Source organism: Pteropus vampyrus, unplaced genomic scaffold (genome assembly GCF_000151845.1).
Source record: "Pteropus vampyrus isolate Shadow unplaced genomic scaffold, Pvam_2.0 Scaffold304, whole genome shotgun sequence".
Classification (NCBI taxonomy): Eukaryota; Metazoa; Chordata; class Mammalia; order Chiroptera; family Pteropodidae; genus Pteropus; species Pteropus vampyrus.
In genome coordinates this window covers 197,498-208,798 of record NW_011889085.1, presented here as the reverse complement: position 1 = coordinate 208,798, position 11,301 = coordinate 197,498, and the positions used below count along the sequence as shown (strand labels likewise).

The following is an 11,301-nucleotide window of genomic DNA, read 5'->3' as shown; positions in this document are numbered from 1 at the left end:
TGCCTCTACTGGCCCCAGCCCCTTCCTTGACTACCCTGCTCGGCATGCACTAACATGGGAGCTACTCAATTTAGGTCTGCCAGGGGCAGGAGTCTCTAGCCCCCACTGTGGCTCCGCCCAGAGGACGGAAGGTGGTGGACGTGAAGGGGAACAGTCCCCTAGAGTGTGACTGTCGTGAGCAGTGGGCAGAGAGTGCGTATGCCCCACCCTCGGGCACCCTATCCGGAAGGCGTTGCCTCCCTCCTGCCCTGTCAGAGGTCCGCCTCTCAGCCCCGAAGCCTCCTGCTCCTCGACCTCATTGGGCAGCGAATGTACTGGCCAGGGGGGCTTATCCCCAGGAGAAGCCGCTGGAGAGCAGCTACTGGCCGAATTCTTCATCTCCCCTGTGTTTCCGGTGCCTCTACTGCTGTGATGGCTTAGGGGGGCCATGGAAAATAATGCGCAAGGGTCGAACGAGTCTTAAGGAGAGGCTGAGGGACAGAGACACAGACACGTGGGCATCAGAGCTGTGGAGAGGAGCGGAGGGCAAGGCTCGTTTCTCAGGGGCTGGGCTCCTTTTTCCTCTTCTGGAACCTCCGAAACTTGCCCTGAATGGCAAGGGCAGCCTTCTCCGTCTCCGGCGCCGTCAGGTCGATGTCAATCTCCTCCTCCTCCTCTGCCTTCTTGGCATCCCCGGCTTTCCCTGCGGGCAGTTCGAGATCCACGAGCGGGTGAACCTGACCTCCAGCCCTCTCTCCAGGCCCCAAGTGCAGGGGTTAGAGCCCGCTCTCTGCTGCACCGTGAGCCCCCAGCCTTTCCTGGGGCTGAAAAGGCCCCGATAACTCTGTTAAAGGTCAGGCCAGCGTACCCGGGTTGAGCATCGGCCGCGGTTACTTGGGAGCTTTGCTGCCCTTGGACCAAGATGGTGAATGTCCTCCCTCACCACTCACACCTGAGTCCCACCGGCGCCCCGGAGCACGTGCACTCGCCCCACTTTTCCTGTTTCCGAGCGAGACAGGGGCTGGGATTATCTGAGGAGGGCCTTCCTATCGCTGTGCCTGTTTCCAGAGCCAGTTTCTCAAATCAAAGAGTAACTACTGGCGGGTGTGTGTCTTAGGAAAAATGCAAGGAGGCCGACAGTCATTCTAACCTAGTGCTGCGTCTCAGGTATCCAGTGCTTCGTCTCCTAGGACACCTGACTTTGGGAGCTTCCAAACTTACAGCCCACTCGTCTCCATGTCCAGGCGTCATTCACCTGCGCTACAAACCGCCCGGCCCAAGCCCACTCACCCTTTTCCTCTGGGCCAGGTGCCTGGTTGGTCGCTGGGGACGTTTTGGTGTTAAGCTGGAAGAAAAATTAGAACATTAGATATTCATGGAAGTATTGAGGTGCCAGCCCTGTAGACTCGCTGCCACCACTTTCAAACCCCTGTTACCGGGGGGCATTGCTTAGTCTTTTGAAGAAGTGGGTCCTGAGATCAGAGAGAGGGAGAAAAGTCATCAAAACGCATCGTACTAGGGAAAGCGTGCAGGGCAGGCGGACGCGAGCCTGGCCCTCGTGGAGCTCACGTCCCAGAGTGCAGACGATGCACAGTTGCGTTAAGTGCTGCAGAGGACGGCAGGGCGGATGTGGAGAAACAGCTCCGCACACAGAGGTCAGGGAAAGGCTCCCTGAAGGCTGGCGGTGCAGCCAACGGCTGAAGAAGACCGGGCAGTAAGGGCCGGGGGTGTGCAGGTGAGAGCTTTCACGGGCCTGTGGCAGACGGGGCACACGCGACTAGCCCATCTGAGGGGCAGCAACACGGCGGCGCAGGCGGAACGAGGAAGGAGGGGAGACAGATGGAGGTGAGATCAGGGGCGACCAGGGCCTTGGGATCTTCCTAAGGAGTCGACTTGCACCATCACCGCGAGTGAGCTCAGAATCCAGCGGAGCCCTTCAATTTGCATAACTGGGGCAGGAGGGAGGATGCAGAAAAACCAGTTAGGAAGTTATTGCAGAAAACTGGGCAAGAGATGACAGTAGCCAGGCTCAGCACGGAGGCAGCGAGGGTGGCGAGAAGTGGCCCGATTCTGGGGACATGTTCACACTGTGAGCAACGTGGTTGGCTGACTGGGTCAGCAGTATAGTGAGAGAGCAGTCGAGGATGATGTCCACAGCGCGACTTCATTGGGCCTGAGGACCTTACAAAAGGGCAGCTGCCATTTCCCGGGATGGAAAGGACAGCAAGAGGGCAGCGCTCAAGGTCAGGGGCTTGTTCGGGCTACCCTTCAGTGACCTGGAGGAGCTTTCCCAGCAGATGGGACTTCAAGATGAGTGACAGCGGGGCTGGCCCACAGGTACAAAGCAGGAGTTATCCACAGATGGATGGCATGCAAAGCCTGAGGCTGGCTGAGATCACCAAGGGCGAGTTCAGAGGGAGCAGACAGAGAAGGGGAAAAGGTAAAATCCTGGGGCAGCCTAGGGATTAGAGGCTGTAAAAATGACGGGGGAGGGGGCGGGGGGAGGGAAACAGTAAAGAAAACTGAAGTCAGTAGGAGAAAAGCCAGGTGATTGCAGTGACTCAAAGCCACGCGAGGAAAAGCTGTCAAGGAAAAGAGAGACTGAACCCAGATGCGCAGCTCGGCCTGGTAAGGTGAGGCCTGAGGACCCACTGGGCTTGCTTCGTGGGGACCGCTGGCGACGCTGGCAGGGGCACTTGCAGTAGAGGACGGGAGCGAGAGTCTGGGTGCAGTGGGTTCCCGAGAGGAAGGGGGTAGGGCTTGATGCAGCTCACAGGAGGAGTTCCAAAGAAATGACATGAGCAGTGTGGCTGGAGGGGGCCATGGGTGACAAGAAGGTTTCATGTAAGATGGCAAAAATCACAGAGTGTTTGTGTTCTTATGGAGACAACCCAGGGCAGAAGGAGAGTCTGTGGACGAGAAGAAGGACCATTCCTGGGGCAGGGCAAGGGGATGGGATCTTGAGCGGGGTTGGAGCCGAGAACACATCACCCACAGACCGGGAGGGGTGGCAGCGAGCGTGGGCCCAGCTGAAGGCAGTTGGGGACATTTGCAAGGTCTCCTCTAATTGCTTCTGTTTTGAAATAAAATAGGTAACAAGGTCATTACCTGTGTTCAGCACTGTGCTATGCACTAAAGGGGTACAGAAGAAACCCAAGATTCACTCATTCAACAAATATCAATGGCAAATATATGCCAATAACTGTGCTAGACATTGGGGATACGGCAGTGAGAAAAATAAAGTCCCTGAACTCATTAAGCAATTATGTCAGTTAGTGACAAGTGTCAAGAAGGAGAATAAAACAGAGTAGTCTAGGAAGGCCTCTCTGATGAGTGACATTTGAGGTTGGAATGTAAGAGCAAGGCACGTGTCTGGGAAAGAGCTTTCTAGGCAGACGAAGCATCAAGGGGAACGTCCATGAGGCATGTTTTGTGCCTGGCATGTTCAAGGAAGGGCAAGACAGCCAGCCTGGCTGAGCTGAGTGCGGAGGGACCGAGCATGGAGACGAAGCCGGGGGGCGGCAAGGACAGGCATGTCTTTGGACCAGGGCAGAGACTTTGGATTCTTTTCTGGGTTGATGGCATCACAGGGTTTGAGGCAGAGGGCAACACGGGCTGACATGTTTGACTGCTGGGTGGAGAATAAGCTATAGCAAGGCAAGAGAGGAAGCAAGGCAAGAGGGGAAACGATCATAAGGGACTTGCGGTGGCACAGGCCAGATCATGGGGTGATGGTGACGGAGGAGACAGAAGTATGTAGACTCGAGACAATTTCATAGTAGGAGAAGTTGGAGTTTTGAAGGATGTGTGAGTAAAGATAGCTCTTTTGGAGAGCTTTGCTTTCAGGAGCAGCAGACTTATGGGCAATAGTGGAGGGAGAGTGTGGGGCCACGGGAGGGTGCTGGTCACGGGGGTGACGCAGCGGCGAAGCAGAAACGGAAGGTGCACGGAAGAGGTTTCGCCACCAGTTGCCGGAGTGAAACCTGGAATGGGCAGGAGACGAATCCAGCGCCCAAGTCGCGTCTGGCCTTAGAAATAGGACGCGCTCATCTGTAACAGAGCGAAGGCCTAGAATGCGGGCGCAGACGCCAGCCAGGCGGCAGGAGCGCCGGGAACCACCGACCGTCCTCTTCCGATTGCTTCCGTTTCCTTGGTGGAAGAAGCATGGCTGTCAGCAGAGAGTGAAGAGGGGCAGGAAGTCCAGCTGTCCCCTCACTCGTGGGAGATTTCTCCCAAGACCCCCAGTGGATGCCTGAAGCTGAAGACAGTACTGACGCCTGTGTGGACTGCAGGCCACGGAGGGGGCGTTCGGGGGTAACAGTCAACGGTCCAGACCAGAGGGTCATGGATCAAGGGCACCTCTCACAGGCCCCCGGTCGGACTCTAAACCCTATTTTCTCTATTGCCAGCAAAGCCCTGACTCTGCCTGTGCCCATCCACGGTCTCTCCGTCTGACCCTCGGCCTGTTCCCTTAAGGCATCATCAGTTCTCTCACCCGAGTGCCTCCCCCGTGGAGGAAGCTCTGGACCCCGATCCTAGCTGTCTCCCCTCAGGTGGCCGTCTCTTCCTCCACTCTCCTTCTCAGGTCGGCTAACCCTGAGAACCCTCCGAGCAGGAGTGGGTGTCAGGACGGACCGCACGGGCCGCCCCTCTCCCGCTGCCCTCGTCGGCTCTCCTCTTGCAGAGTCTCCCCTGGAATGACTGACCCTGGATGGGGGCATGGCTCGGCCGCCGTCTGGCCCCGCTCCATGTGGCTTACATATACGAGAGGTCACTGGGGAGCCTGGAGAAGGGTGCTTTAACGAGAAGAAAGCCCCTATTACTCACGGTGGCCCTGGAAGTCCCCTTTGTACCTTTTGCTGGGAAGTCGTACCCTGGGCTCTACCTCCTGAGGCGCCTGTCTAGACAGCTGCCAATCCACCTGGACCTGGGATTGCTGGCTTCAGTTGTTTGTGATCTGCTGAGGTTGGGAGTAGCTGTTGGCTCGCGCCTTCTACACCAGTGGTCCCCAACCTTGTTGGCAACCAGAGACCGGGGCTCCTATGAGAATCTAATCCCTGAGGATCTCAGGCGAAGCTGAGGCGGCGATGCTAGCGCTGGGGAGCGGCTGCAAATACAGATGAGGCCTTGCTCACTGGCCCGCCACTCACCTCATGCTGTGCGGCCTGGTTCCTGGGGGTTGGGGACCCCCCACCCTACACAGTACTCAGCCCTTTACTGGTCCCTGGTCTCTGCCCCAGCCCTCCAGTCTGTCTCCCAGAAACTCAGCGATTTTCAAAGAATCAAGGTCCTCTGGTATATCCACCTGCAAGCTATCAGACTAAGCAACCAAACTTTGGGTAAACCAGGGAGGCATGGCGGTCTGCTCTGGGTGAACTAGACACCGCGTGCTCTGTGAGGGTGTCTGTTATGGAAACCCACACCTCCAGAGGGCTGACGCGGACCCCCAAGGGCAGTGGCAACGACAGTCCTCAGCCGCCCATCCTGGCCAGGTCTGGATCCAGACTTCTCAGGGCTCATCCGCGCTCTCAGTACTGAGCTCTTTTGGCCGGAAATCACAACAGTGAACTGGTGTAGTGAGTCCTTCCTTTTCCTTATAGGACCCAGCCGGGGGAACTGGAAGAAATCAAGGGCTTCAGAACGCCACCTCACCTTATCTTATTAACGATCGCAGAGATGACACTCACCATGTTCCGGTCACTTTCAAAGCGCGTTATAAGCATTAGCACACTGAATCGTATAGCAGCTCTATAAGACAGGTCTCGTTACTGTCCTCATTTTACCCATGAGGACACTGGGGTCAAGAGCCAACTTGCCTAAGGTCACACAGCTAAGAAGTAGCAAGGCCAGGATTTGAACCAAGACAGGCTGACTCCAGAGTCCAAGCTCTTAAATACTATGCACGGGCACAGGTGTGTCCATACTTGCACTTGTGTATGTGTCTACGTGTGTGTGCCCATGTGGATGCACATGTGTGTCCACTTGTGCCCACGTGTGTGCGCGTGTACTCGCAGAGGATGTCCAGTGTGCGACTGAGTTACTAGACAAGTTCTCTGACCCAGCAGAGCCCCCAGGTGGAAGTAAAGGCCTAGGGACCGCCTCCTTCCTCCTGCCATTCCTGCAGTTAGGACCAGTCTCTCAATCCATGGTCCCCAATACTTTCTTCATACCCACTCTACAGGGAACATGGGTACCAGAGTCCTGTCCTCCCATTACGAGGAAATTTTACATGTTATTTGAGCACCTGATCCAGGACTGTGCCTGCTGACTCAGATTCCTGCTCTGCCAGCTGACCTAACCTCCCCGATTTTGGCTTTCGCCTTGATACTTGCTCAATGGGCCTCCTGACACACACCAACTGACTTCCGGGAGTAGCCACAGCCTATGGTGTGTTCTTTAGTCACAGGGCCAGATGCTAGCAGAGAGGGGTATGACATGGGAACATCCCCTTTCCTCATCGGATTCTGTGAATCCCCTGTGCAAGATCATCCCGCTGGCTTCTGTTTCAAAGGACCACTCGCGCACATTCAAGCCTGCTGTTCCGACTCCCTACTGAGCTCATAGAGTGTGGTCCAGTCCAGCCTTGCTGCCCACATAGGACTGAATGCTCCTCGCTTCTCAACACACACCCAGCACTAATTAGCAACTGTGAGGCCCATCGGCTCCTGCCTTCCCCAGAGGGCCCTGGCTGCCTTCCTGCCTACCTTCCCGCACGCCTCTCCACCCCACCTCTGGGCCTGCCGCACCCGTGTTCCATTCCGTCACCTCAGTGGAATCAGCAAGCTCCCCATGAGTCCTTTAGTTTCCTCTGCGCTTCGAAGTTGACCTTCCCTCCCCCTGGGAGAGGGGGACAGGGAGAGGCCTGCTGGCTTAGGGGTCTGCTGTCTTCAGGCTTGGAGACTGCAGAGAGGCATGTGACATAGCAACACCCCCTTCCCTGTCTGACACCTTCCGGGGCACCGGTCAGCACTCAGACAATGTCTCGTCCTTCCACGTGGGCTTTCGATTCCATTCCCGTTTTCTCCTCAGGACTCTATAATCAATTCTGGCCACTCTCTTGGATGTAAAACCTCTCTTTAAAAAAAAAGCAGACTCCAATACATTTTAATAAAAAAGCCTTCCTCAATCTGAATTCCTTTTCCAACTACGATTAGAGTGAAAAGAAGCAAACCTTGAGGAACCCCAATATTAAAAATTTAGGGAAAGCTTTTCAACATATAGTGCTGGAAAGATTGGACAGCCATATGCAAAACAAAACAAAACAAAACAAAACCCCCATCCCTACTTTGTGCCCTGTACAAAAATTAACTCAAAATGGATATAAAACCTAAAGCTAGTCTACGGCCATGCCACCCTGAACGCACCTGATCTCGGAAGCTAAGCAGGGTCGGGCCTGGTTAGTACTTGGATGGGAGACCACCTAGGAAGCCCAGGTGCTGTAGGCGTTTAAAAAAAAAAAAAAAAAACTAAAGCTATAAAACTTCCGGAAGAAAATATAGGGGAAGAAATCTTTGCAACCTTGGGGTAAGCAAAGGTTTCCTAGATACACTAGAAATAGAATCCATAAAAGAAAAAGTTTATAAACTGGACTTCATCAAAATTAAGAACTGCTCTTTGAAAGACACTCCTAAGAAAATAAAGAGACATGCTATAGATTGGAAGAAAATATTTGCAAATCACATATCCGATAAATAACTTGTATTCAGAAATATAAAGAAGATTCAAATCTTAACAAAATGAATATAATTTGTAAAATTGGGCAACATGCTTATTTGGACACTTCACCAAAGAAGATATATGGATGGGAAATAAGCATATGAAAAGGTGTATAACATCATTAGTCATTTGGGAAATTCAATTTAAAACCACAATGAGATACCATTAGACACCTATTAAAATGGTTTTTAAAACGGCAGTGCTGCATGCTGGGAAAGTCAGGGAGTATCTGGAGCTCTCGCACGGTGCTGGTGGGGGTGCAGAACAGCACAGCTGCTTTGGCAGTGTCTTCAGCATACTTTAATCACACGGCCCAGCAATCTTCCTCCTCAGTATTTACCCAAGTGAAATGAAAACTGCTGTCTACACGTAAACCTGTAAGTGAATGTTCATAACAGCATCACTCGTAATCACCAAACACTGGAAACCCAAATGTCCCTCCATTGAGGAATGGATAAACAAATGCTGGTCCCTACGCCGGACCACACACAATGGGCCATACAACTGTGGTCCGTCCATACAACGTAATACTGATACACACAATGACATGGATGAACCTCAAGTGCATTAGGATCAATGAAAGAAGCCAGACCCAAAAGGTTATATATATATTGTATAGTTCCAGTTATATGACATTTCTTGTAAAGGCAAAACTATGAGGACATCAGGCAGAGCAGTGGCTGCTGAGGGCTGAGCTAATGGGAGGAGTGACTACAAAGGGGAGTGCGGGAAGTTTTCGATGATGGCACCGCCCCGTATCTGAAGTGTTACATGACGGAATGTTTGTCAAAATTCATAGAACTAGTCACTGTAAGGTACATTTCCTGAATGTAAATTGTACCTACATTTTTTTAATGGGGAAAAAAACTTAAGGGGAGATCAACAAGCCAGCAAAGACTGAGGAGGAGCCCTTAGAAAGGTGACTGGGGTAGGACGGGGCGGGGCCAGGGCTCTATGTCTCTCTTTTTACGGCCAGACTAACCAGAACCCTTCTGTCTCCACTCCCTCATCTCTCACACACTCGCCAGCCCACGTCAGCCTAGCTTCTCCTTCTCCACTGAAATGACTCTTCTTGAGATAGCCAATGCTTCCTAAGACACTAAATCAAAAGCAAAAGTTTCAGCTGCACTTGACCTCCTGAAGCATTCAACACTTAACCATTTCACTTCTCCGTGGCTCCGGGGACGTCATGGTTTTTCCTGGGTTTTCTCCTATCTTTCTGGACGCTTCTGCCCAGCATTTAATATTGCAGGCTCTCAGCGTTTGGGCTGGGCTCTCATCTGTTCTCTCTTCCTGGATGACCTTATCTGTACCTAGGACTCCAGTTATCATTTATTGCCAGCACTGCCCAATAGAACAGGGGTGGGCTAACTACAGCCACTGCCAAATCTGGTCTAGCCTGTTTGTGTCAATAGATCTTGCCAGAACACAGTCATACCCGTTGCTTACGTGTTGTCTGTGGCTGCTTTGGCGCTGTAGCAGCAGAGCTTGGTAGCTGCAGCAGAGACCACGCGGCTCACAAAGCCAAAAATATCTACTATCTGGCCCTTTACAAAAAAAAGTTGGCAGACCCCTGCAATAGATCTTTCTGCAATGACAAAAGTGTTTTATACCTGTGCTGTCCAATGTACGGGATCCACTAAATACGTGTGGCTATTGAGTACTCTGAAACGTGGCTAGTGCAACTGAAGAATAAAATTTATTTATTTTTTTTTTTAATTTTTTTAGGCGTAGCAACCCTTGATTGATCTCACAGATTGCAAGGACCTCGTCAGCTTACAATCCCTTATTTTTTTTTTTTTTACGCCTACAGCACCTGGTCTTCCTAGGTGGTCTCCCATCCAAGTACTAACCAGGCCCGACCCTGCTTAGCTTTCGAGGTCAGATGGAATCGGGCTTGTTCAGGGTGGCGTGGCTGTACACTTATGTTTTTATTTAATTTTAATTAATAAGCTGACAATTAATTACTAAGTTAAATACATACACATGGTTAGTGGATGCCACACTGAACAGAGCAGAATGTCATTGGGACTCAAATGTGTATCTCTATGCCAGACCTCTCCTCCGAGCCTAAAATACCTTCACACAGATGCTGTGCAGAAACCTGAAAAGCTATGTGTCTCAAACTGAATTCATAGTCCTACCTACCCAGCCTAATCCTCTGCCAGAGTTCTCTATCTCATCTAGCTGAACAAGCCAGAAGCCCAGAAGCTCTTCTCCACCCCTTTCTCTCCTTCGCATGTCCAACTCAACATTAAGTCCTGTTAACCTGATCGCCCAAACATGCCTTAATCCATTCACTTCCGCGCACTGCTACCGACCCAGCACGGCCGCAGCGGGAATGGTTACCAGCGCGCTAAGGATAAAGAACGACTCATTGTATGGTCTAGAGCGCTGTATGATGCAGCGACCTCGCCTCTGGAATCCTCCACGCTCCAGACGTGGCTCATGGTTCTCTTCTCCCCGCGTGCCTGCTACTTAGCTCATTTCTACTCATCCTCAGAGCTCTCCTTGGGGGCTCCTTCCTCCAGGAAGCTCTTCAGAGCTCCCCAGACTCGGCTGGCACCCTCATTTTGAGTTTTTGCAGCACCCAGTATTTCTCCTTGGTAGCACTTACGATATCATTAAATAATAATTTTGTGATTAGATACTGAACGTCTGCCTCCTCCATTTCCGTGCGAGTTCCAGCAAGGGTAGGGGCAGTGTCTAGCTTACTGCCGTGTCCCCGGGGTCAGCACACGCCTCTGCACCGAGCACACACTCGGCGTTTGTCGACTGAGTGAAGGGCACTCGTACCCTGCTTTACTGGCCACCTCATCCAGATTCCCGAAACGAATTCGTTTCAGACAGCTGGGGGCTCCATTGTCAGGCCAGTTCAGAGACTGCGAAAGGGTGTCAGAAGCCAGGTTGTCAAGCGCCGGAAGAAGAGCGGAGGCTGGGGGGGAAGAATCGGTCTAGAAGGGCGTTCCACAGAAGCCGCGTTACAGTTGCGGCGCGTCTGCCTTCCCTCCCCTCCTCCACCCGCACCACCGCCCCCAGATTCCATTTCCCTGAAGACAGTCCCTCGCTCCCATTTGTTTGTGCCACACTCATAGGACCTGCGACCTATATGTGCACATAGTAAGTACTCAATCAATATTTTTTAATGTGAACTAAAATGTTCTCGGGCCTCGTGCTCGCTCGGCAGCACACAAACTAACAGCTCCACGATACAGACATCCACGTGGCCGCCGCGCAAGGGTGACGCACGAATTCATGAAGCATCCCACATTTTCATATGCAGAATCTAAGGAACACAAAGAACAAACAAATCGAAAACAGACTCACGAATATAGAGGATGATCTGGTGACGGCCAGAGCGGGGTTGGGGGGCTGGGAGAATGGGGTGATGGGTTAAAGAAGTACAAATTAGTGGCTGACAGATGGTCACGAGGATGGGGGACACGGTGTAGGGAAAGCAGTCAGCAGTAATGTAATAGCTGCGTGTAGAGGCAGAGGAGTGATAATGGGGGGGGTAGTTTCATAAACAATATAAATGTCTAACCAAGATACTGTATACTTGAAATGAATAAAATAAAATGCTAAAAAAAATTTTCTCAAGCCTCA

At 52.2% G+C, this 11,301-nt stretch overlaps 1 protein-coding gene and 2 pseudogenes across 1 annotated transcript in view; 1 reads left to right on the top strand and 2 right to left on the bottom strand.

Annotated features, from left to right (window-relative positions):
• Positions 1-6: 6 nt before the first annotated feature.
• Positions 7-11,301, bottom strand: part of PCP4L1 (Purkinje cell protein 4 like 1) — an 18,451-nt gene continuing 7,156 nt past the window's right edge. Inside the window, exons 2-3 of the mRNA XM_011377025.2 lie at positions 1,270-1,324; positions 7-682 (exon numbers count right to left, since the gene is read on the bottom strand). Coding sequence (XP_011375327.1) covers positions 540-682; positions 1,270-1,324 — 198 coding nt within the window. The 3' untranslated portion in view covers positions 7-539. The remainder of the gene's footprint in view (positions 683-1,269; positions 1,325-11,301) is intronic.
• LOC111730270 lies at positions 7,316-7,424 on the top strand (annotated as a pseudogene).
• Positions 9,500-9,618, bottom strand: LOC111730267 (annotated as a pseudogene).